This window comes from Pollachius pollachius (genome assembly GCF_949987615.1).
Source record: "Pollachius pollachius genome assembly, chromosome: 4".
NCBI lineage: Eukaryota > Metazoa > Chordata > Actinopteri > Gadiformes > Gadidae > Pollachius > Pollachius pollachius.
This window is the reverse complement of record NC_136937.1, coordinates 10,618,513-10,644,227: the sequence shown is the minus strand read 5'-3', so window position 1 is coordinate 10,644,227 and position 25,715 is coordinate 10,618,513. Positions and strand designations below refer to the sequence as shown.

General features: G+C 41.7%; 2 protein-coding genes across 3 annotated transcripts in view; both read right to left on the bottom strand.

The window, feature by feature from the left end:
- The window catches only part of LOC307075164 (LIM homeobox transcription factor 1-beta-like), a gene marked incomplete at both ends in the record, with an annotated part of 13,755 nt that extends 209 nt beyond the window's left edge, over positions 1 to 13,546 (bottom strand). Inside the window, 7 exons of the mRNA XM_079735667.1 lie at positions 588 to 764; positions 1,945 to 2,011; positions 2,513 to 2,590; positions 3,082 to 3,278; positions 3,733 to 3,965; positions 12,844 to 13,030; positions 13,432 to 13,546. Of these exons, the coding sequence (XP_079591793.1) occupies positions 588 to 764; positions 1,945 to 2,011; positions 2,513 to 2,590; positions 3,082 to 3,278; positions 3,733 to 3,965; positions 12,844 to 13,030; positions 13,432 to 13,546 (1,054 nt within the window). The remainder of the gene's footprint in view (positions 1 to 587; positions 765 to 1,944; positions 2,012 to 2,512; positions 2,591 to 3,081; positions 3,279 to 3,732; positions 3,966 to 12,843; positions 13,031 to 13,431) is intronic.
- A 3,055-nt stretch (positions 13,547 to 16,601) lies between these two features.
- Positions 16,602 to 25,444, bottom strand: mvb12ba (multivesicular body subunit 12Ba). Of its 2 annotated transcripts, none has more exons than XM_079735821.1 (10): positions 25,276 to 25,444; positions 24,240 to 24,362; positions 23,712 to 23,819; positions 22,338 to 22,434; positions 21,797 to 21,926; positions 21,060 to 21,206; positions 19,795 to 19,889; positions 19,644 to 19,699; positions 19,429 to 19,488; positions 16,602 to 18,571 (listed from the first exon to the last, which is right to left on the bottom strand). In XM_079735821.1, exons 2-10 carry the CDS (start codon positions 24,348 to 24,350, stop codon positions 18,485 to 18,487), a joined length of 891 nt encoding a protein of 296 aa, XP_079591947.1. In that variant the 5' UTR covers positions 24,351 to 24,362; positions 25,276 to 25,444; the 3' UTR covers positions 16,602 to 18,484. The 2 variants fall into 2 exon arrangements, with proteins under 2 accessions (XP_079591947.1, XP_079591946.1); XM_079735820.1 differs by lacking the exon at positions 25,276 to 25,444 and adding an exon at positions 25,100 to 25,211.
- Between the last annotated feature and the right edge of the window lie 271 nt (positions 25,445 to 25,715).

The window sequence follows — 25,715 nt, the reverse complement described above, 5'->3', positions numbered from 1 at the left end:
TAATACATTTTGAAAAGAATAACAGGTGAATTTAAACAATCGTTTGTTACTTCCCCAATCTGAAACCCTCTAGACATTGATCTTCCCAGGATGTAATGGACTTTTATGCTGGGCACATGCTGTCTGTCCTGTGATTCAGCGCTGGCTCGATGATTCACCATGAGCATGATAACCATGGCCTGTGCATCATAATAATAAACATCATCATGACTCTCCCCAGACATGCAAACATCTGCCAAGCTTAACTGGTCAAGGTTGAACATACTATGGGTGGTGTGGCTATTGATCAACTCAATATCAGTCTTGAGAGATGTGCGATACTATCCGGTTTTGTTATGGAGATATTGTATCGGAGGGAAACCAATTGAATAACTTTTTTCTTCCCACCAGTAAAGGTTAACAAGCTCTGGCAGAGTTTGTGTTTGCTGTTAGCTAATTGCCCACTTCCAGATCCCGTCTCTCTAAAGTCATATTTGTGACCAAATATTCAAGATGGTCTCCCCACCCCTAAATAACCAATATGTCCACTAGGTGAATAACTTCTATACAGCACAATTTCCACGTAATCAACAGATTCAGCTGCTCACCGTAGGGATACATGTGATCTCCCGGCATCTGGGGCGGGGTCAGGCTCTGTTGGAAGGGTACGTCATGGCTGTAGCCTGCGTTGAGGTCCACGGAGGTGTTGGGCCGCTGCTGTCGAGTGGCGGGCAGTTGGCCTGAGTAACATCTGTGCAGACTCTCCATGCAACCTGAGATCCCCCCTGGAACACAAGAAGTGGACTTGAGGGCTGTATTCATAACAGGGAGTGTATGCATTTGGTCGGTTTTTTTAACAGCACACATAACTGCTATTACTTCAAGTCATGCTTACTATTACTCATGAAATGCGTTGTTAATGAAGTCACCAAATAAAATAAAAAAAGGAAAAGAGTCTCTTAATAATTATATTAATAATTTCTTAATAATTTCTACTCCTGTGTTGGTGATAAGGAGGGGTGATGTTTGCTGATTTATATCTCATTATAAATCTGTTACGATTATTGTATTATTATATTCACTGTAGAATTGGATGTGATTTGCAAACTAATAAATACATTGTTCCAAAACCCCAGCCTGTAATGTCCCACCATGGCCTTATGCATCCTGTCACCATATATCTTTTAATTTATGCATTTCCTGGAAACGTCTGTGCGCACACCAGCCGACAGCATAATCAACTCTATTGATATGTCAATATTGACAATATGGTGGTCACTGAGACGTACAAAATGAGAGCTTGGAAAAGCAGTGAGTCACTAATCTAGATTGTCTGTTCATATCCGCCGTAGGCGACGCTTCCAAGATCCCTGCTGATAGGAAAGCCTGATACTTCACTACCGTCTCTAAACAGACGTGTGTTATGGGGCGTGAAGATAACCGTTTGTAAAACCCCTGGTAGTCAGGCGTAAACAGAAGAATACATAACTGGTCTGTCTAAACGTATGAACCATATTTTACACCGAATGGTCAGGTGCCTTACCAGTGTTTGTTATGTTTATAATTGGTTGATGTAATATGTTATATCTCATTGTCTTTTGCAACAGTACACAATTGGGTGATTACTTTTTAAGCAAAAATTAAAAATGTCTAACCATATCAACCACAGTTTTACTAATTTTTACTCATTGTGTTATTAATTACAGTATAACGATGTAACACTCAATCATGATGCTATAATTTTTGTATATATACATATATATTATATGGTATATTATATTATATTTAAGTTTTGCAGGTCAGAATCGAACCTTGGTCAATAAAAGATCGCCATTGTGGTTAGAACGTTAGTGGGTAGAGCCACCACACAGACAATGATGAGGTTATTTAGAGATATTACGCTTTGGACTGCTATTCCAACCAACACACATGAAGACACACATCACCATAGGCCGAACCCTTTACCTTGGCCCAGCCTGTTGGTCTTCTGATGATCCAGCTGTTGCTGTTGTCTGCGGGCCAGCTTCTTCATCTGCAAGCCAACAAGAGACACAGGGCACGGGGCTTGGTCAGTGGCGCAGAGGTGGATTTATCGGGATGTGTCTGAGAGAGTTCAATCCCCGTATTTAATAATGATATATAGTAGTTGGATATATACTGAATGTTCTATGGTGCAATCAGTTTCCGCATTTATCTATCTTCACATTTTTGTATGCTAAAATTGAATTAACTTGTTTTTATAAGCATAATACATTCATGTATACTGCAATACTCCATCTAGACTTTAATTAGTTGATAATCCAACTACACCATTTAAATGTTTATTGTATAGAACCCTACTACACGGTATGTGGTTGAACAAATGTGTTCCAAAAATAAAAAAAAATAAGAGATTGCCAAGAGTGTCTACTATGGTCTGTATTAGTGACGGTAAAATATTCCTAAAAAGCAGTTCAAAGCTTGCAATGACAAGTTGTAACTGTAAAATGCTTTTCTTTTTTCTTTTATCTCTAGGATCTGACTTGTTCCTCACCTTGGCTCTCTGGTTCTGGAACCACACCTGCACCACTCGCACACTGAGGCCTGTCTCCATGGCCAGGCTCTCCCTCACCTGAGGCAACACGAAACACAACGTCACCCGTAAATCACTAGCAAACAACCTTGTAGAAAGATGAATCACATGGCATCGAGTATAACCATTCATTAGCAGGAATACGGTTCAATTGTTTTGGAGAACGCAAAAGAAGAAGTCAAACCCAAATTTCATAAGCCTCATAGCATAATTGCCCAAGTCATATATTAAGGTTCATCTTGTATTTAGCGTAAAAAATGCCTTAGTCAAATACATGTCTTAGGCAGATAGTGATGATGGAATGTAAAAAGCCCTCTGATTGGCTTAGGATATAGCCAATGAGGCACAGTGAATCAGCAGCATTAGGAGAGCAGAGTTAGGTCAGATATCACCATTTGGCCAAAATATGACTTTGGCAATCATGCTATGAGGCTAATGATATGCCATAATTCCACCAGTACGGAACGTGAAGTGCATAAACAAAGTGAATCGATTGGCCATCCTGGATCCTCAACAGAGCGTCCTGCCACCTTTCTGCAGGGCTTGGGAGACACCTCGAAGGAGGCCTTGAAGGTTCTCCTCTGAGGGGTGCTCAGGATGGTCCGGGGACGCTTGGGCCTGCGGGGGTCTCTCCCTCCAGCGCTGGCCCTTCTGTGGCCCCCAGTGGCGGGCCTCTCGGGCTTCCCGTCCTCATCATCATCATCATCACCATCGCCATCACTCTTCTCTGCATTAAAAAAAAAAGAAGAAGTGGTTTGTGATTCCGTTGCAGTTGTGGTCAACGTCCAAAAATCCATCAATCTCTGAAACAGATAATATGTATACACTCTTAAAGTGGCAATCTCAACGATTTTCAATTAAATAAATGCCTGTTGAGTCACCATCTTTCACCGAATGAGGGAACACAATGGTACAGATACCTATGATTTATAAAGAAAATAAATGAAAGAACATACCCCCGCAATTGTGATGTAACTGGGTGGTCATATCGGGATATCAACAATATATATAACATAACGTATTGTTTTCATAAGAAATTCCTTCTGTTGCCAAATATGAATCTGCAATGCTTTAAGTACGCAACTAGCCACCACCGTTCCATACCATATCCAAAGCTATGTCCAATTCTATATCCACTCTATAGCCATACCTACATCAGGGGTCCCATGATGTCACCGTACCTAGGTCAGAGTAGTCGGGGCTGATGGTGTCCAGCAGTTCCCTCTCCTTCTCGTAGTCGTATTTGCAGAGCAGCCGGCCCTGCCTCACCACAAACTGGTCCCCTTTGCACAGCCGCCGCTGGCAGACGCCGCAGCGGAAGCAGCCCAGGTGGTAGACCCCGTCCAGGGCCCGCATCACGAACTCTGTGGGCGCGATCTTCTCCCGACAGCCTCGACACTTGGTGGAGAAAACCCTGAAGGGACAAAGGATAACAACAGCAGGGCGTTTGTTTTAGTCTTGATTAGTAATTGTTTTTACTTTTCACTTTTTTACTTTTAGTTTTGGTCACAGACACCAACAAAAAGTTGCTTTGCTGACAACAGGTTTTGTGTTTCTACGGGCATCAAACAAGCTTAAAAAAGCATGGATTTGCTGAAACCAAATATCCTGATGCATTGAATTATGAACTATTGGCTTATACATATGTGCTATAATATACTAATGCGGGAGGTGGATAAACTAATTGCAGTCAGTGGATTTATTTGCACAGCCAAGTCCCATATAGTTGATATATCTATTCATTTATTCCCCCAAAAACGAGGAGAAAAGGCTGAGAAATCTTCCCAAGAGAGAAAGCGGGAAGAAAGAGAAGGGTAAAAGAGAAATGATCTGATGAAGTTGACAGAGAATAGAACTTTGTTTGTGTGTGCGTGTATGTGCGTGTCTTCGTGTGTGTATGCGTTTGCTTGCTATTGTGCTATTGTGTGTGCGTATGTATAGGCAAATGTGAGCATGTGTGGGCACGCGCACGTGTACATGTGAGAGCGTGTGTGTGTGTGTGTGTGTTTCTGCATGTGTGTCTGTGTAAGTGTGTTTTTGTGTGTGTGTGTGGGTGCGTGTGTGTGTGTGTGTATATGTGTGAGCAAGTGGATGCATGTATGCGTGTCTGCATGTGTGTGTGTGTGTTTGTGTGTGTGCGTGTGCATGTGCGCGCGCTTGTGTGCGTGCTTTGTGTTTAAACGAGGAACCCTCCTCCATTACGTGCGTCCCACGTGATGAAAGGACTTGGCCCCGAGGCTCTGGGGTAGCTGCTGGCGTCAGCCAACAAACCGGGGGACTTGGCAGGGGAGGGCTGGGAGGGAGGCTGACTGGTTTAAAGGGAGCCTGGGGGGTGGGGAGGGTGGAGGAGAAAGTAGCAGGTACAGTCCAGTGTTTGTTAGTCCCGTGTTTGGACAGCTGCTAAACTCTCAGTGAGCCTCTCCACTCTATGGAGAAGCTCTTTGTTGTTTGACTATAGCCTCAGACTCCTCCTCATCTCCCTTATCCTCTTCCTCCTGCTCCTCCTCCTTCTCCTCCTCCTCTCTCTCTCTCTCTCTCTCTCTCTCTCTGTACCCTCCACAGGCGGTTTACATATAAAGAGTATGACAAAGCACATAAGAAAGTAGTTGCGAGTAGTGATGTATTTCATGATTCTTTTCCTTGATTCAGTTCGCGTCTGTCGGTTCGGCAGGAAGAATCGTTCAGAAACATTCGTCCGTTCGTTCGTTCAGTCGTGTTTCCAGGAGCGGTGAATCATGGAATGCACGGTTCTCAGCTGAGTCAGTCAGACTCAGCTCCTCCCTCGTTCGCTAACAATCGTGCAAACGGTCATCAATCAATACACAACATTAGAATTAAGTTCCGCTGAGGAGCGCTCAATGCTCGGAATCGGGATGTTGTTGCCCAGACCACTCCCTCTTCACCACTCTGTTAAGTTAACATAGTGAACAGCGAGTCAGCGAGTGGGAGTCGAGTCTGGGAGAAAGAAAGATAGAGACGAACGAGAGAGAACTGAAATGTGGAATTAGGTCGGTTTGTTCTTGTTAAAGAGTCGTTCCTTCGAACTGATTCGGTCGCAAACAACCCATTACTAGTTGTGAGAAGCACAATCAGATGGAAAACTTGACTTCCACGTTACCATATTGTTTTTGTGGTTCTAAGCTCTAAATCGGAGTGCGGGCACATTTTATTCCATGACATTCCCGTGACAACTTTGGCAATTTTTTTAGGCCTGTATAAGACGAATGAGATAATGATATTGAAAAGGTACCGACAAATGTGGAACCAGCGGACCGAAATAAGGACAAAAAAGTAATTGAAATTGAATTTAAATACTGACTCTGAAATAACGAATGTTATCGCATGAAGAAAGGACATACACTCTAACCCTAACTATAACCACTCAGATTAACTAATATATAATAAAGAACGTTTACAAAACAGGCTCTATTTGTTATTAGATGTTCCGTCTCCGGCCCTAACATCTCAGACCTCCTCAGCTGCCACACCCTCCCCCGTGGGCCTGTAAGATCTTTCTCCCAACTGCTGTGATCCTGGAACACCCTACACCCCACAGCACCCAGCTCTAGTCCACTAGGTGGGCGGCTTAAACCCTTGGGACCCAACCTCTCCTCTCTGGACCCCGGGCCCCTTCTAACCTAACCCTTCTAACCTTCTAACCGCCTTGATGTTCTGATCTGAACCCGATCTTTCCTCATCTGCAGTTCATGTGCATTCTTCAGCATACTGTGTTTTACGTTATTATTTATATATAAATTATTATTATTATTTTACGTTATTCTTACTATTTGTATCTGATTGTGTGGTTTCCTGAGTAATATTCTAAAGATGTTTTCTGTGTTGTACTGTTTATTTTATTCACTTTTATTTCCAACCGAACAGCAGTTTGGCTGTTTTTAAATATCGTCTCTAAATAAATGCTGAGTTTTAATTGAATAAACCGTGGCTAAGCGAAGTTCCCCCATACCAGTGCTTCTTGAGCTTCTACGGACTGAACAATCAAAATGCCCCCCCCCCCCCCGCTGTAGGTTAATGAACATTCACCCACACTTCATTTAACCCCTCCCATATGGTCACTTCTGAGAAGGTGCCTACTTGGCCCCTGTGACCCCTTGCCCTATGGTCCTACACTAAACCCCAGCCCCCCGCCACCACCATCCCCCCGGTCTTAACAAGCGAGTGAACGAGATACAGGATTAGAGGAGAGGAGTGAGGGAGCATGGCCAAAACAGGCCGTGTGTGTGTGTGTGTGTGTGTGTGTGTGTGCGTGTGTGTGTGCGTATGTTTGTGTGTGTTTCTGTGTGTTCCCCCTGTGATGCCGTGTTTGTTCTGCCTCTTTAGAGACTTCATGACCTCGGGCGGGTGGGTGGGCGACGTGGAGTGAGCATGCGGGGGGGTTTACTGAGTTGTTTGCTGAGTTTTAATTAGCAGGAGTAATCACAGAGATTACCGTGAAGGACGTCCAGGAGAGGGTAATAAAGCGCCTTTTGGGTGTGTGTCACTGTATGTGTGTGTGTGTGTGTGTGTGTGTGTGTGTGTGTGTGTGTGTGCGTGCGTGCATGCTTGTGTGTATGTATGTGTGTGTGAGTGAGTTAGTGTGTGTATGTGTGGGGGGGGGGGGGTCTTTGGGTGCTCAGTCAGTCCTCAAGGAGTCAGACCCTCCAGTAAACCTCTACAGGAGAGACCCAACGCGACATCTCTCTGTTAGCGACAGAAACACACCGCGAGTGATTACGACCTGCGGTGTCACTTCGCACAATGCTACACGGTGTCCAGGAGCTAGAACCCTGCCTCTATTAGGGTGTTGACGCCCGGGGAAGGAGCAGGGGTACTCGTCAGGTCGAGAGCCAGGGTCAGGCACTCGGTCTGGCTGTGTGCGTGCATCGGAACCACAGCACACACACACGCAGGTTGAGTTGCTTTCGACCTATTGATGGAATTTCATAGCATGCCTTGGAGAGACATGCGGGACTTGTGTGTTAACCCGAGACTGTGCTTGTGGGAGAGGAGGTCCGTTTCCATGGCAGCTATTGGCAGGTTGACTGGTATTAGATCTTGGCTGGGACCGGGGAACAGCATTAGCGGCACGAGCCATCTTTGGATTCATATCTGGGAGGAGAAGCGTGTTTGTCTCTCAGTAGGCATGGCTTGCATAAGAATATATATCTTTGTGTTTCGTTATTTATCTATTGCTTGACTTTGATACTCCTGTCTATGAGCATGCGACATATATGAACGTTTTTTTACATTATTTGTTTTTTTTCGTGTTACATTATTCACGTATTTCTTTGACCTTTCTAATTCCGTACATGAGCGTACCATCTAACATCACTGACATTTTAACAATTTGCTAGCAGCACTACAGAACTCTCACACAACAATGAACCGCAGATTAAAACACTTTAAAACGTACACACACACACACACACACACACACACACACACACACACACATACACATATGAGCAGCCTCAGGCAGCCCCCCACACACACACACACACCCACGTTGGAGGGGTGCTGAAAGAGGCGGAAAAGCTGGGCTGAGAGGGGCCTTGCGAGACCACACTACCAGAGACTAATGCCGGTGCCAGACCCTGCTGAGGGAGAACTTGAAGACAGCCACGTAGGGTGAATCAAAGGCCACGATGCCTATAAGAACCCTGCGTTGGCATGACTCTCCGCTGTGCGGATGCAGTGTGTATTGCGGTCGGGGGAAAACGAGAATTAAAAAAGGCAGCCAACGATTGACAGATTGGAAAAAGTCTGTGTTCGAAGAAATGACTGATGATTTAACACTTTATTTTTTCTACAAGGTGTCCAGATGTGTTTGCTTTGTTTGGTAGGGAAACGTGAAAGCTGTGTTCTACATTGTTGGAAATGAGCATCATTCGAATAATAAGGTCGATCATGTGTAATGCAATTGAACTTCCAGCACTCTTTTATTTTTGAGTTTCTGTAAAACCAACCCCTGCATCATTAGGAGAGATGCCTTTGGGACGTTGTTGATGGTATTTTATGTGTGTGATCAGCGTTAAGGTAGCTCATCGATTTGAGCACGTTTATGTAACTCAAACAAAGCAATGAATGCCCCTCATTCGCTCACTAACATAATGACTCCTAGGCAGATGGTGAGGGGCAGTTTGGGCCTGAATGTCCCGCAGAAAGACACCTCTCTCTCCTTTATGTACCTCCCGCCGCCCAGAGCCAACTTATTGAAGCCCGCCACCTCCACTTGCCAAACGACGGTCTATATATTCAAGAGATTCATAAAAGGGTCAAACCAAAATAGTCAGTAGAAAGTCCCACAGAGACCTGGAGGAGACAATGGCCTCAAAGTGTGGTTTCCTTGACGACTGCCAGCACAGAGAAAAATAACAAAGGGCCTCGCCCCAAGATACGCCGTTACTGGTATATTGGAATAAAAACGGGTGTGTCTGTTGGTATATATGAGTATGTGTTTTTGTGTGTGTGTGTGTGTGTGTGTGTGTGTGTGTGTGTGTGTGTGTGTGCAAGAGTGTGTGCAAGAGTGTGTGTGTCTTTATGGGTATAAAAGTATGTGTAGTGTGTGTGTGTGTGTGTGTGTGTGTGTGTGTGTGTGTGTGTGTGTGTGTGTGTGTGTGTGTGTGTGTGCGTGTGTATGTGCGCTTCTAAATGTGTGCGTGTGCGTGTGTATGGTTGTGCATGGGTAAAGGGAGTGTGTCTGTGTGTATACAAGTGTGTCTGTATCTCTGTGTGTGTATAAATGTTTGTGTGTGGGTGTGGGTGTGCGTATAAGAAAGTGTGTGTTTGTGTGTAAACCAGAATGTGCCTGTGTGCATAAAAGTGTGGGTCAGTGTAGACGGATTGGTGAACAAGAAGCATCTAGACACCGCAGGGAACCACAGGAAAGAGCATTTAAAGAACTGTTGAATTAAAAAAAGATTTATGAACTCTGTTGGGACTGGTGTTAAGTTAAACCAAATATGGAGTATTTATTATTTTATGCCACGTCATTGTAATTCGCATTGTATGTCTGTGTTTGCGTGTGTGTGTGTGTGTGTGTGTGTTTGTGTGTGTCTGTATGTCTGTGTATCTGTCTGTTTGCTTTGTACATGTGTTAATACAATAGTACAATATAATAAAATATATATATGAATGAATCTATTCGTATGATGTATACATGCATTTGTTTTTATGCCTTCTATGTTTTATGTATAAATATTGTGTATATTTTCCTGTTATGTAAAGCCCTTTATTACAAGACATTTGCTCTGAAATAATAAAAAAACACTGAGGACGTAATGAAGTTATGAAATGGAATATTAAACAACTGGCTTTAAAAATAAAAGTAGGGAACAAGCATGATTTCATTAGAAATAATTTGTGATAGATCCCTAAAGAGGCGTCCAACATGAAGTCCTTCGTTGTAGAAGCTCTGGTGATTAAGTATGGCTACGCCCTGTGGGTTTCTCGTATGTCCCTCACTCAGTCAGTCCTTCGCCGTATGTGTATGCATGGGTCCAAGTGTACATGTGTTAACGTCGCCTTGCATGAGGTGCACTGTTTATTTTGGCAGAGGGTGGGCGCTACCCTGGGAAAATATACATTTCCAATACCCCAGACATTTCTTTCATACTTTCATTCTTTTGATTCATATCAGTTCATTCACTCATACATGACGACGGCGAGGAAATCCAGCTGCCAACCTCAGGTTTGTGATTTCAAGCACGACCGGGTGTGGTGCATATTGGAATAGTAAAATAATTAAATGTGAATAAATTCCGGAAGAGAGCATTATCATAATGAGTACAATTCGAATTGTAGTATTTGAATTGTACGAATGATTTGTTGTATTATCTGTTATAAAAAAAAGGTTAGTTAAAGAATACAGTAATATAATAAATGAAAGTACAACCCTATGGTTTGTATTGGCTCAGATGTAGAGTATCTGAATGTGGACACAGTCAGTTTCACATATTGCACTTTGATCTAGTTATAGTTCAATCTGAAGTGAGGTATAGAAACATATGTAAAATGAATCATGATGATGAAATAACATAAATGATATGGAATGATATGGCATGAATCCCGAATTTCTTGTCCGATAATTGTTGAGAGGATAGAGTAGTATCAGCCCAATCAGACCCCCCGGTTCTCTTGACGTCACCACTGAATCTTGGCAATCAAATAGTCGAACTGGGGTGTAGAATTGGGTGGAGAACACTTTCCTTCTCCACCTATCACCCTTGATAACTATTTGCTGTGTCGTCCATATTTATTACAGATTAGGACACTAGTGTTCAGAAGCACCTGTCTAAGGGAGATGGTGGATATATACTGAAGATGCTAAAAACATCTCTCGTACAAACTGATAACTGAACACATAACACAGTAGGACATTTCTAATAAAAAGTACTAAACGAAAAAAGATTTCCTCAGACCTCAGTTAAGTTAAGTGCAACATTACATTGTGTAAGCCACTACAATATACAAATACCACCAAAACAAAGTGGTCTTCTTTAGATGAATGCAGCAGGGATTTGAATAACAAGATATTACTAGTTGCTATTTCTGAGAAACAAAGCACGACAAGTTCAGTCGTAATGCCTGAGCCTAGTGTTCTCCATCCATCCAGAAAAATAGACCTCAAAATGATGACATTGACTGGCAGTTCCTCAGGGCTCTTGTTTTGGCATGTGCTCCTCACCTATCTCCCTCCCACTATCCATCTAGCTCAACTCATTTCTTGCATGCTTGGTCAATAAGCAGGGATGTGTCGTTTGAACTGTGGTGAGGGTTTGTGCAGCGATGCTTGGACACACTGCATGTTAGCATTGAGTTCTGATTAACAATTCTGTATATGAACCTGGATCTGGCTTTTGAGAAATAAAAAAGCAAAACATATATTGTGGTACTTGCAGCCAGTTGGATGGTGTATGATCTGGCTTTTCTCTTATTTAAAGATTATTTATGGCGCAAATTTGAAAAAATTAAAGTGCTTTGCTACAGCAACATCAAATAGGATGTGTAAAACATTATAAAAATATATGGATAAAACTGAATAGAATATATAAAACGAGAGAAAAGATCGACAGCTAAAGAATCGAATATAGATAATGTTAAAAAAAAGCTAATCAATAAAACATGAAAAATCTAGGCCAGAGAGGGAATGCACAGCAATCAACAACATTTTATGATTCATTCAAAAGCAATTACATTATAGACCTGTATTATATAAACTCTATGTTATATAATGTATATTAGATTGGTTGAATGAGCCCTCATCCTGATCTGTTTGCTTAAACTGTACACTAAAGAACTATCTAACAATATTCCTGGGATGATAAAATAATGGGTATCCAAACAAAAAAAAAAGCCTCCCCCACGTCATTCAGCCATCACTGCTTACTCTGAAGACGCCTCCCTCAAAGTCCCCATTAACTGTTGGATGATTTCACATGATTTTCTTCCTCATAAAGTGAACTTTGGCAGCTTGAGCAAACAGCCCATTGATAGTTCAAAAAGTAATGGCAATTTGACCTTGCCATTTGACTTGAGGTGCGTGCGTGTGTGTGTGTGTGTGTGTGTGTGTGTGTGTTTGCCTGCGTGTGTGTGCGCGTGTGTGTGTGTGTGTGTGTGCGTGTGTGTGTGTGTGTGTGTGTGTGTGTGTATGTGTGTGTGTGAAAGACTAAATTATGGGCCTCCAAATGCATTAAACAAGAATTGGAATTTCTCATCTTGAAAAAGGTATTGCTGATTAATTGTATTGCAAATCTCGTGCTTTAAATTGTAAAGATTTATTATACTGAATGAATTGCGACGGACACGGGAAGACATCTCTCAAATGAATAACGATGAAAGACGCAGCTGCGAAATAATCTACAGTAAAAATGCGAAGCATAAACCGAATAAAGGATAAAGATGTGCTATTTTGACATTGTTCTCTTATAGGCGAAAAGGCTGATTATCTATTTATTGTCAACATCTATCCATTTAAATTGCAATTAGACCTCCTAAACCTATAACACGAGAACACACATTAATTAATACGGTTCAGTTCCCAAATGTGTGTAGCCGATCATGTCTTTAATAGCTTCCCTAAATGTTGATCATTTTTTATTCACAATCATTTCATAATAAAACAATAAAACAAAACAATAAAACGATTTTTTAAAAGCCTATACATACATGAAAAGCCACGAAAAATGCTAGGCAATTAAAGGAAACCGTCTCTTAACGAGGCGCTGAATTTAAGTCAACATTCATCTTAAATAACCATAAAGGGAGTGGGGGAAAAGGAGTGTGGACCTTACTGTTGGTAGTCCACCTTGCAGTAGAGCTTCGTGTCTTTGAAGTAGCACGTGTTGTTGAGCGGCCGGCGGCACACGGCGCACTGTAGGCACTGCTCGTGCCACGATGCGCCGTCCACGCGCATGAGGAAGCGTTCCGAGATGCTCCGCTGGCAGCCCGCGCACCGGGCCGGGGCAGGGCTCTGGTGCTCTAAAGGAGGAAGGAAATCACAATATACTTACTACTGACGATAAAATAAATAGATAATACAATCATAATAATAGTGAAATAATAGGCCTAATAATAATTATAATTAACAATCATCATAATAATAATAATAAAAGCCTAATAATAATAAGGATGACGAAGATGCTCATAGTACGCTAATAGTGTTCATATTTTTTATTATTATTGTTATATTAATATTATCATTTGTGTAATTTGTATGCGGGAAAATATTTTTCTCTTGAGGCCTTATATCCATTCAAAGTATAGTTTGAATGAACTAATTACATGAGCAGTTTTCATTTTAACCCCTGAGAGTGAGAGTTATTCCCAATTAATATATTAAAAATAGCAGAGGCTCAGATGTAATAGGCCTATTAACTCACCGATCTTCACGTTCACAGCCAGGGCACCGGTTCTTAAAGGGTCGCTCATCACCGGACCAGCAGCATCCTCTGCAGCCGAGGAGCGCGTCTCTGAAAGTCCTTCGGCAGTATCCATGAGAGCGGACGGTACCTCGGATTAAACTACACACTGGATCCCCTGATTATAACATGGATCCAACTAGACAAAAAGTCAGCAATTTATATAAATTGAACCCCCCAGAAATACAGCCCTCGCTGAAGGCTGCTCAACAACACGCGTGTTTGTAAATACCAGAACCTATATTTCACAAAAATTGGTTCCTAGTTTTTTTTCTCCATAAAATGTGTTCTTAATTCAAGTCCAGCCAAGGTTATATTGCCGGGGGAAAAATTAAATCGAAAAACCAAGTGAAAAGGTTCGGTAACACTAAAACGTGTGTCCCATATCTGGATGGTACTCCATCAGAAGGATCAGTATTGCTGTGATCAAATGAGGAGAGACGCCGAGCGCGCGGCTCTTCACTCCCACAGCCCCGTCCTACGTCACAGGGCCCGCCTGCTAATTGGAAGCGAAGGGTCCCGCCTCCCCGTGCGAGAGAAAGTCTAACAAATGGGTTTAAAATTAAATAAATAAGCAAATTGTTCAGGGGCAAACTATGACATACTTGTTGGTTTTGTGCAACAGATTTAATCAATTACAAAATGTCAATTTGTTCATGAACACTCATTTTTAAGCGTTCATAATTTCAACAAATTCGATGTTGATCAAAGTTGAAGCGATGAGTATGCCTAAGCGATTCGATTGACAGGTCTGCATCATGTCGAGGCGTGACCTGTAAGGGATTGAGCCATTGCAGTAACGATCGCAAAGAAGGACAACTGTTCTTGCCCGTCACAGAGATGCGAGACAGCGATAGAGTGAAGATCTACAGATTGCCTCGTAAACCAGGAAAGTGCAGGAAAGATTGTGCACTTCAAGCCTATCTTCTGCAGGAATCTCCCCGCAAATGTCCTTGAGACGGGACAGAAATGTGTGCATGGATGTCTGTCACTGAAATTAGTGTAAAGTTGAGTGTCATCAGCATCTAAATGTCCCACATGCCTATGACAATGAATAGAATGAGATGACAGGAAATAAATGACGTGTAGGCCTTCTTGTGCTGGGAGGTTAAGTGCTTTAGTTAAATTGCGTTTATCATTTTCAACATTCTAGTCTATCATGCTAATGTACATGATTGGATACCGGCCTTGTAAGATACTGCATCGTTCACAAACGTTAGGAATATGGACCACAGGAAAAGCGTTGCTTAGACCTAATCCACAGTACTTCAAAGTGTGATTCAGAGTTTGAATACTTTTTTTTCCCCACAGCCTGTTATTCAACAGACTCGACAATGTGTAAATCCACCATACACCACAAGAAGCCACACATTTGTCCACAGCAACCTCTTGGAAACAGTAGCAAAGCAAGGGCGGGCCTTTTATCTTGAATGGGCCTTTTAGTCTTTCCTCGACCACAAAAAGACCGTTAACTTTTTAACGTGTTTTGTTGCACACGTGGATTACAATCAATTAGTCGAGTTTGAAGAGGCCTATTCTCTGGCAGCACATGCTGAAAACGGGAACGTATTGTAAGATGTGGGACATCTAAGGCATACGGAAAAACAAACATGATGCCGTCTTAAAAGAAGAGTATTTTATGGTGGCACCAGGCAACTGTTCCACAACAAACAGCTGTTTGCTAAAGTAAAAAGAATCAGTGATTTGGAAACAGTTTAAAGTATTCATTAAAAAAAGAACTGAAAGAACATAGAGAATATAACGTGTTGAATAAATAAAATATATCTAACGGCTAATAAAACCTACTATTTAATAATTGACCTCCTTATCAGAAGTAAAATGGACAGGTTCCAGGTATTTTCAATAAACTGGAGCTACAAAAGGCCCACCCAGGCAGAGTTCGACTTTATTACACCTGATAAAAATAAATTAATTCAAATTAAATTGCTGAGAAATAGCACAATTCTACATTCTTCCTTGATTTTGATTTCACAGATTGTCAAATGTCTTAAATAACGTTCTCAGTGGAATACTGGTTGTTACATTAGTCAAGGGTTGAACCAGATAGCCTAGTTTCTGTGTGCAATACAAACTGTTGTTTCATCGGTAAAGCTGACCATGTTGGTCTGGATCTGTTTTCAGGTTGATGTCCTGCATTTTGAAAGTTCAAACCATGCACATTTCAATTTTCAAATGTGTTAATCAAAAACATTGCACCGTTGGAAGTTGCACGTTTGAACCCTGAAGATGAGAAATGAAATACATCAGACTTGCAAAGCTAAAAAATATGATTTTGACTTGTTTTCTGGAAGAAGCATAACAGAAACAGACACAAAGTTGCATGAGGAACTGTGGTTGCATGGTTGTTCCTTTGCCTTATAGAGCAGTGTGTGGTCCACTGAGGAGCGGTCCAAAGATCCAAATGGCATAGTTTCTATTGTTGTTCCATCACCCATCAGATAGTAAATGAACTGCTGCCTTAATAAAGCATTAACTAACTTGGGTCCCCTCAAAGTGCTTTCAAATCAGCGCCCCACATTCACCCATTCATGCACACATTCACAGAGCGTTGCAGTCCACCTTGCAGGGAAACAGCCAGCTCGTCGGGAGTAGTTAGGGTTGGATGTCTTGCTCAGGGACACCTCGACAATTGGCCCAGAGGAAGCGGGGATTGAACCAGCAACCTCTTACACCCTGATCCACTACCACCCCCCAAATCATTAGTGGGCCCCTGACTTAAGGGAAGCTGCTGGATGGCAAATTTTTGGCCATAATAACCAATCTGTAAATTTGTACAGTTTGTTAAGTGGGCTGACCACCTGCCACACACAAAGTCACAATAACTTTGAACACATCACCACGTTTTCTGATGTTTACTGACTGTTGTATACAGGACACAGGCTCCAAAGCAGTGACGGGCCACACAGATTGGCCCATGTGTCTCATATTAAGCCCTGGCGTGGTTAACACAGCCTTAACTTCATGTGGATGAGAACAGAGACAAGTGAGCCTTGCAAGCAATTACACTAAGTGCTACATTTATTCAATGTTATGTTCTTTTTACATGAAATCAATATAATAAACTCATTACATTATCTGTATGCTTTGAAAAAAACAACAACACACCACAGATCTATAAAAAGGACGGATATACTCTGGAATCGCATTCAAGAATAAGAGACTAATGAGGAGCTGATGTGTTAATGGTTGTTAATTCGAACACACAGTATTAACAAGAGTGAACAACTTTTCACCACGATGACTCGCCGAATTTGACAACCATCGTTTGGAAAATAAACACATATGAAGGAGATCCCAAACCATCTTGCGTGTAACTCAAGTGCTTCAATGACTTGATAGCGACGCAGTCAAACAGTAGAAACAAACATACGTTTGATTACACTGTTTATTTTGTTCAATCATGGGTTGCTTATGTGGGACCAAATGTTCACAATACTGAGAGGCCTGAGAAAATAGTTGAGGAAAGTGGTTAAACAATTCAGTTAAAAATTATAAAAACAAAAGTTTGAAAAATCCTAACGAGACAATGTGGCTGTAGTTGGTAGTTAGCCTTGTTCGTGATCCCTTTCTGCATAAGATTGAGGTGAGTTATTCGATTCCTTTCATACTAAAATGACACATCTGCAAGAAAGGGGGAGAATAATCGAAAGATATTAAACTATCTATTCAAAAGCTTTGTGAAGATCAGAACATCAGTGGATTATAACTTTAAAAAAGTGTTAGATCAGAAGAAATGGTTAGCTGCATTTTCTCCTAAAATATGAGTTTAACCCTAAAACCTTTTAGCATTTGATTTGAAGTGAAACCTTTATGACACAATTCATGCCAACTGTGGTATTTACAGCAAATACTTCAAAGACATGAGAGTTTTGCTTGTTGAAAGTAAGGCTCAGTTTAAAAGTGATACTAAGTAACTTCTTGAGCATTTCAGGATGAAAAAGAAACTTTGCTAATATGAAAACAAAACAATACAAGACTTCTTAAATACTATGTAACAGCATTTGAGTAAAAAAAATACATTTAGCTAAGCACAAAGTGCAGTGAGACCAGTTAAAATGCCAGAAATAACATTAATATATACTTGAGGAGGGATAGTGGTATTTGTAGTCCAACAATCAGAACATGAAAGGCTGACTTTTACAGTACTTGTGGTTCTGGCCTCTAATCCAAAGAGCCACCTTAAACCACATAGAGGGACAGGATATTCACAGGTGTGACACACACACACACACACCTAGATTCATTCAAAGCTCAGTTCACACTTAAAAAACAAAGATAAATCGACAAGATTGTTCTGTTTGTTTTTCCCCCGCAAAGACAGGACCTGTACACTGGGGTCTTGGGAGTACTGGGAGACGATTGCGGACAAACCAATAGGAACGTTGTGAGTTGAGAAAAAAAAAAAAAAAAGAGCATCGTTCACAACATTCCACCTTGTTGAAGGGCCGAAGGCAAGAAGGCGTTCCTTCAAAATCAGACATAAAACCATAACAAATAAAAAACAACAAAGAAAATGACATTTTCAAAGTCCTGGACAGTTCCTGGAGCAGCCAAACACATGAGCCCGTCCGTTAAGAAACCCAAAGTCAAGTTCTCAATGGTGCGGATAGTGGCAGTGGGACCTACGATATCACATATCAAGACATACAAATGAACACACAAAGATGTAACGGCTGCTTCTCCTCTTCTCACGATAGCAACTCTAGTCTCCATGTTGTTCTTCCACTGTACAGCGTCGACCCCTCCACCAAGCCTAGTCAGGAGCCAAGTTCACGCTGATATTTTGTGTGCAGGTGTTTGCAAGATGTACACACACATGCGTGTGTGTGTGTGTGTGTGTGTGTGTGTGTGTGTGTGTGTGTGTGTGTGTGTGTGTGTGTGTGTGTGTGTGTGTGTGTGTGTGTGTGTTCAAGTCAGTAGCTCTGGACAGGGGGTCGGAGGGTGATATTGTTGTGTGTGTGGTTGTGTGTGTGTGTGTGTGTGGGGGGGGTCTTCAGGCCTCAGAGCTCAGCGGGGTCCGCGTGGGGCTGGGTGGGAGACGAGCGGCCGCGCTGTGCTCCGTGCGGAAGCTGTAGTCGTACTGAACACAACACCCAGGGTTACACAAGGTTAGGACTGACATCGCTAATCCTCAACACAACAATGGATTATGGGCCTGTAATCACACTGCAGGCACAATGGTACAATGACATCACAACATAACCAACTGGATTGTGGATAATATGTTAAAACTGCTTCAATTAATACAGACATCGCCCTGCCATCACCGCAGCGATTTCAAAATGCTGAAGACAGTTTAGATGAGATTATCAACACAGAATAAACCCATAAATACAACAATCTATTCATTTTATTTTAATTTATGGGCAGTGTGGAGATGATTTTAGACGTTGAACCTTATTTTGTTCACGCTCACATTTTCCAATATTAAGTTAATATTGGGAAAGTTTAGCAGTGAGAGCAGAGTGCTGAACAGATTCACGCTCAATGAGAGCCTCTAGTGGACAGACGAAGGCATCACAAGATCTATTAGAACATAGAGCAGTGCAATAGCCCACTCAACACAGCACAATCAATCATGAGTCTATGTATTGTTATCTGATTAAATCAACTACATAGAACTGTTGTGTCTCAGAGGAGGAAGTCTCTGTGGCCCAGCCAAGGTGTTCCCAACCGTTCTCTACTTGAGGCCTACTTCAACATCTCATAATTGTTCGCTTCTCTTGGCCGACACAAAATACAGTTTTTTGGAAGCTTACAGTAGCCCAATTCTCAAAAGGAGTCGTACCATGGTACGTTACCTACATGTACCATATTTAACTATAAATATTACAGTACAGTTGCACTGATCAGAAAAATACCATAAATTAAAAAACAAAAAGGCTTGGGAATGGCCTAGTGCCATTGCATTGTGGGTAATGTAGTAAATGTACTCACTTCTTTCTCAATCTCAGCCAGAGATTTGATTGTAATGCCCATCAGATCTACCTGCTGCAGCTGAGGATAGGAGTATTTTGTATAGTCAGTTTGGCACAGAATAACTAATTTCATTTCAATCCATTCGGGTTTGAATTTCAGGTGTAACTTCTTCTTTGCTTTTTAACTTAACAATCAAAATAATACGTGGATATGAGTAAAGCCCAAAACCTTACATCTGATGAGGTGCAGGCAAACTTCTCAGAGATCACGAAAGGAACGCCATCCATTGCTGAGAACACAGGGAAGGGACGGGGGCAACTTTAGTAAAACATCAGTGATCAACGATGGCACTGGTAAAAGGTTTCAATGGAGACCAGGACTGACCAGAGATGGCATAAAGGTTGGAGTTCTGGTGCTCATAGTCGGGCCGTGTGGTGTTCTTCCCTCGGAAGCTGGCTGGGAGTGTCATGGATATATGCCTATATTAGGAAAAGAAAATACATCAATTATACAACACTTTTGGATCATACATCATCTGTTGGGAAAGGGTCTTGTATCTTAAAGCGTGCAACTGATAAGGTTCAACTGATTACTTGATGAACTGATGACTGATGAATGTTCAGATGGTTTATCCAGGAAGTAGAAGCCGCTATAGTTGTAAAGAGTTGCACAGCTGTATCGACTAGGGCCAAAAAAGGAAATTCTGAGTAGACTTAAATAGGTGAAAAGGAAGTAGTTAAATGATAAGCTTCCCCTTTCTTATCCACAAGGGTCACACATTCAGCAAGAAACAGTCCACACAAGATGTCGAGATATGACGTATAAGCTAGTAGTAAAAGGTTGTGCAAATATCCAGTACATCATCATTTTACTCTAAAAAGTGTGCATACTTTTTCTCTTCTATTATCAAAGATATTGCCATTGAGATCACAAGGCAGTGAACCATCCTATGTTACATTCTCATTTATGGTTGTCATCCAAACAACTCACTTAACACTAGAGCTTTGCTCCGCTAGACCGCACCATTCACTCTGCAGAACCCCTAAGGTGACTCTGAGTCTCAGTTTCATGGATCACTTTGCCAAAGATATCCCTGGGTGTGTTGTTCACCTGATCCACCATGTGACCTCAGGCGCTCCGGGGGACAGAACACACACACACACACACACACACACACACACACACACACACACACACACACACACACACACACACACACACACACACACACACACACACACACACACACACACACACACACACACACGTTTTACTGGCCAAGTTGGGAGAGAAAGACCTTCCACCTGCTCTCTCTCCAACTACACCAAGTATTTCTCTCTCCCTCCCTCTCTCTCAAACAGTAACGTGTGTCTCTGCGATGTTGTTGTTTTTGCCATTTACTCTTCATACAATCGACCCTGTAAAACACTATCATCTTCAGCATGTTCATCTAAAGTAAATGTCCTTTATAGCCCTTAATTCAAAGTAACAGTCTCAAAAAGGGCTTCACAGACCACATCGTATAATCCCCCCCAAACCCTCTTTGGAATTGAAAGGAGAAACAAGTGATGGAACATATTAAGATGAGCACACATGGAAGCAGACCCTTGCATACATCCATAAATCCTATCACTGATAGCCAATCCTACTTGAGCATTGGAGCAGCAGGGGTGGGGGTTGAGGCTGTGGTGGTGTTGGTGGTGTTCTGGGTGTTGTTGGCCAGCGGGGTCTGGGAGGAGTCGAGGGTCCGAGGGACGTTCCCCATGCGGTACCAGATTCCCATGTTGTTCAATTCTCTGTTAAAAACAACACGACAACAAGAGGCTCGTAAAGGAGAGACCAAAAGCCACTTCTTAAAAGAACCACTCTTCCCTCGGAAAATGTAGTAAACTCAGTCCACTTTGGAACTTGTGGAGCTTGAAGGATGTTCGGTGGATATACAGCTGCCAGCTGATTACATTTTCCTGAATTAAAAAGGGAGAGGTGAACCTATCTGAACATCTAAGAGTGTTCAAATATTTATTAGAATCAATATTTAACACCTAAAGCATCTGAGAGCAAGGATAATGATGGACCCAGATGTAACTGTCTGGTGGGAGTCATCAATGTTTCAGTAGATACAGTGTGTTTCGGATGATTTTACACATTTTGCTGACCATCAACATGCAATATATACTTTGACATTTAAATGCGCAAGTGAGAAAACTGTAATAGTGAACCAGTACATCAATCTTTTTCTGTATTTTGTAAACAAACAGTTCATTTCGAACTGAAATCCAAAACAACTTTTGGCAGAACACAGCACAAATGAAACTAGTTTCTGACAGAACATCAATAACTAAAAACCTGCTTAGAGAGAACTGGGGTTATTGCTTCTGGAGCTTACCCTATGAAGGTGTACTGCGGAGGGGCCTGCCTGGATCGCCCCAGGATACGAATATCACAGATGGCTGCCTCTGTAGAGTCCCGGGGGATGAACTTGATGCAGAGTCGCCTCTTCCGGAAGGCCTGCTCCTCTGTGGAACAGAAAACGATCAGAGAGATTCAGAAAATAAAATGAACACAACTACACAAACAAAAACAAAAAATAACTGAAAATGTACATTACAGTTTATTAGCGGACGTAAATGGTCAACTGAATGTCCATACTATATAGAATCGGATATATTAGTGGGACTAAGGGAGTGGCACGCCTGTAATTGATAGCGTAAACATGGGCATGTGATCATTTGGCTCTTGGGAATGTTTTCAGTGTCTAATGTAACCTGGCGTTACTTACCAGAAACGACCGTGTTTCTAAATGTATTACATGATTTATAACGACCAGGAGTAGGTTAATTCAACATTACGAAACAGGCTTTTAGGCGGTCTTTGGTATAAACATAATCTGATGTCTGTATGGGCGTGACCGGATTAGTTTTACTCACGCGTGTCTACCGTTTCCTGGATAGGGATGAAGCCGACGGGTAGAGTGTCTTTGATGTCAATCAGCTTCATGTCCACGAGCACGTTACCCAGATGGCTCTGCAGACAGGTGCAACACCAAGGAAGAAACCACACTCCATGAGACCTTGTACAGTAAACATGGCACAATGCCTTTCTGCCGTTCACAAGAAGACTACGTTAAGAATGGAGAAAAAGTCACCATTACTTTGACTTTTTGTTGTTAGGTACTTGCGCATTATAGGACTTAGATAAAGAACGTTAACATTAGCTAGCAATAATGGCCTTTTCGAATCATGTGATATTTGGTGTTGCTATTATTATCTGTTTTATTATTTTGTAGCTGTCAGATAGAAACCTTGGATCTCCATAAGTCTTCTTTTAATTTTATTTTAAATAAATTCCATTTGTCATGTCTGTCTGTTTGCATTAACCAATATTTAACCAATGAAAAGTATTAAAAAGAGCTTGTGACTAAATCTCAGCTCTCCATTGGATCCTCAAACTGTCATCTAAACCTCCCTGCTCCACTTCACTCCACTGTAGAAGAATACTCAGCAGTAGGGGAGCGCTGTTGGGAGACAGTCGCTGGCTTGTTTGCAATGCAAGGCTAAATAAAGCACTGGTTGTTTGAATAACTACAGCCTATTCTTACTCAAGAAACCCCAAGTCTTTAATGCCTAATGTTTTATGTATTTGAGGCCTGAGAGATTGGAGCGGAGATGAGTGCAGGCAATCCTTGGTAGATTGGAGGGCAGTTTATTCTGGCACTTATCCTTTATAACAAGAGATTTAAATGTCTTCAACAACAGGAAATAGTGAGCGCACACATTGCGTCAATAAACTTTGTAACCAGAAAGTAGGTGATAACCTAATGCAATGCATCTAGTCGCTCAAATGCCGCTGTTCAATCAAAGGGGAACCAACACGTATCTTGACATTTTTGGTAAGGTAGAAATATAGACTAATGCAAGTATCTGACCATATAAGGACACAATACTAGCTTAAAAAAAAACCTGAAAAAAAACACTGCCTTTTTCCCCCCCTTACATTTTAAGGCTGTTCCGATCGATCTACCAATGATCGTAGAAGGTCAATAATGTTTGGATATTTGCATCAAATTTAATAACATTTTCACATTATGTACAAGGCCACGTTCTTTTAGATTCTGGTGCAATTTGTCTTTTTCCCCCACATTATTATAAACATTGTCATATGTTATAACATTAATATTAGGTAGCATAGATATGACCTTTAAGGTTCATGCGAAATGCGGTTGACAATTATCATATGTTATCACATACTATCATATGAAATAACATTAATATCATACGTGATAGAGATGTTGGGAAACTTACATTTTCTTTGGAGAAAACTCTGGTGAAGCAAAGGTAGCGCGTCACCTTGGACTTAAACAGACCATCTTTCCAAAGGTCTGCATCCAGCCCATCTGTCGTAGTGGAAACCTATGGGCAAGATAAGCCAGGTCATAGGTCACATCATGTTCAAATGCTATTCAATAGACGTCTAGAAGGAGATTCGTATGGGTGTCGTTAAGTTTCACATTGCCAGATGGCGGAACCAGGTATCAATATTTTAAATATATGATCCAAATCTATGTTACTCACCAAGACAACAGAACAAAACACATAAATCAGCTAGCTACATAAATGTTACAAATTATACAATACCAGAGTTGTTTTTTAATGGCTATGTCCAATAACGTATGTTCTGGAATTAAAACCGCTATGGCATCTTTTGATCAGCCAGGCAGACCAGCTATGTTTGTGAGTATGGATATTATTCAACACATTAAGGTGACAGCATCATCATTTATACATGATATTAATCTTGAGATGGTGCTGCTTGACATGTACCACACTCACCACATCATAGCCGGTGGGAGCCCTGTTCCGGGATGCCACTACACCCACCCCAGTGATGGGGTCCATGGGCATCTCTGGCAAGGCATCAGAGAGTTCCCGAACTTCAGGCATCTTACAACAGTTCTGACAAGAACACAGATTAACAAGATTAGTATTCAGACAGACTGGCAAGAGACAATAACACCAATGGAAAGCCTCGCTGTTGCTTAGCACAACTGCCTGTGCTCTACGCAAATTAGTATCTGTGCTGGGAACTCCAATGTGGTGAGGAGCCTTTAAAAGCTAAATACGAACTTAAATTGGCAAGTCTCTATGTAAGGGGATGATAGCTAAAAGTGAGTTACGGGGTTAGAGAGTGCTGCACATTCCGTCTTTTGTGAATCATGTTACCTATGGAGGCAAGCAGCCGCCTACGTCAGTGCAATAAAACACGCTCGCTTCATTTCAAATTAAATTCAGGTTGAATTAGTTCGTTGACAACATGCAACTGTATCATTTACAGCGAAATGCAATAACATTACATACCAGTGAATGGCGAAGCATAACGATCTAATAACAAAATCCTCATCGAAAACAACAAAGGCGATATCAAACACACTAACTACACTGCTGTATGAATAACAGCTCTTCAGCGGGTGTTGTCTAACCGACGGTTGTGTGGTCTAGTGTTTACTATCTTCTTTACACCTTTACACCACCACAGCAAGGCGCTCCGACGGAAGCCGTCTCGTGAGGTTTACCAATGTTGGTCAATATCAATGTTTTCAAAGGCATGTCAACAATCGCCATCCCTGTATACGAACATATTAAACATTTGAATTCCCAAATAAATCAGTTGATCACTCAATAAAATGTCTTACTCGCGAGGCGGTGTTCCGCCGTTTAATACAAAGGCAGCTTTTCATTCCCAGCGCAGGCCGCGGTGTGCTTGAGGGTGCCGCAGGATAGTGGCAGGACCCTACGAGCGGCGGAGGCAGCCTACCAGCTAGCAGCTAGCTGCTACATGCACCTAGAGACGAGCTAATGGCGTTCTTACCCGTCTCCGTGGTTATTTTAACGAGTTGCTTTATGGAAATTTAGTCCCTTCGACTTTGCCTTTGTGGTTTAAAACAGGAACAGCGAGAACCAGTGCATTTTTCCCAATTTTCAGGCCTTTAGCCTTGTTCAGCTGGCGTTTTCAGGGGACACTATTTGCGATGAAGACCCCGGACTGGAACGTATTCCTACTGCCCCCTATACGTGCAGTTAGTTATGTGATTAAAGAACAAAACCATTAAAGGTGAATTAAATAATCCATGGTGCATAAATATTTCATGACGCTTTAATCGTAGACAGAGGGCGTAAACTGGCAGGCTTGTATGTTGTCATAGAAGGGTTTTCTTTTAACATGTATTTAAATTATGTTTTTTCTTGTTCAATATGTCTTGTTTGCAGCCAAGACTTTGGCAATACGACTCTGTAATATGAAGCTCTTAA

Excerpts from the sequence above, each read along its gene's own strand:
- mvb12ba (XM_079735820.1), bottom strand. The coding sequence starts at position 25,144 with ATGAAAAGCTGCCTTTGTATTAAACGGCGGAACACCGCCTCGCGA. Across the intron at positions 22,435-23,711 it reads GAGTTTTCTCCAAAGAAAAT|AGCCATCTGGGTAACGTGCT; the intron begins GTAAGTTTCCCA and ends ACCTGTCTGCAG. Across the intron at positions 19,700-19,794 it reads CAACCTTTATGCCATCTCTG|CAATGGATGGCGTTCCTTTC; the intron begins GTCAGTCCTGGT and ends CTGTGTTCTCAG.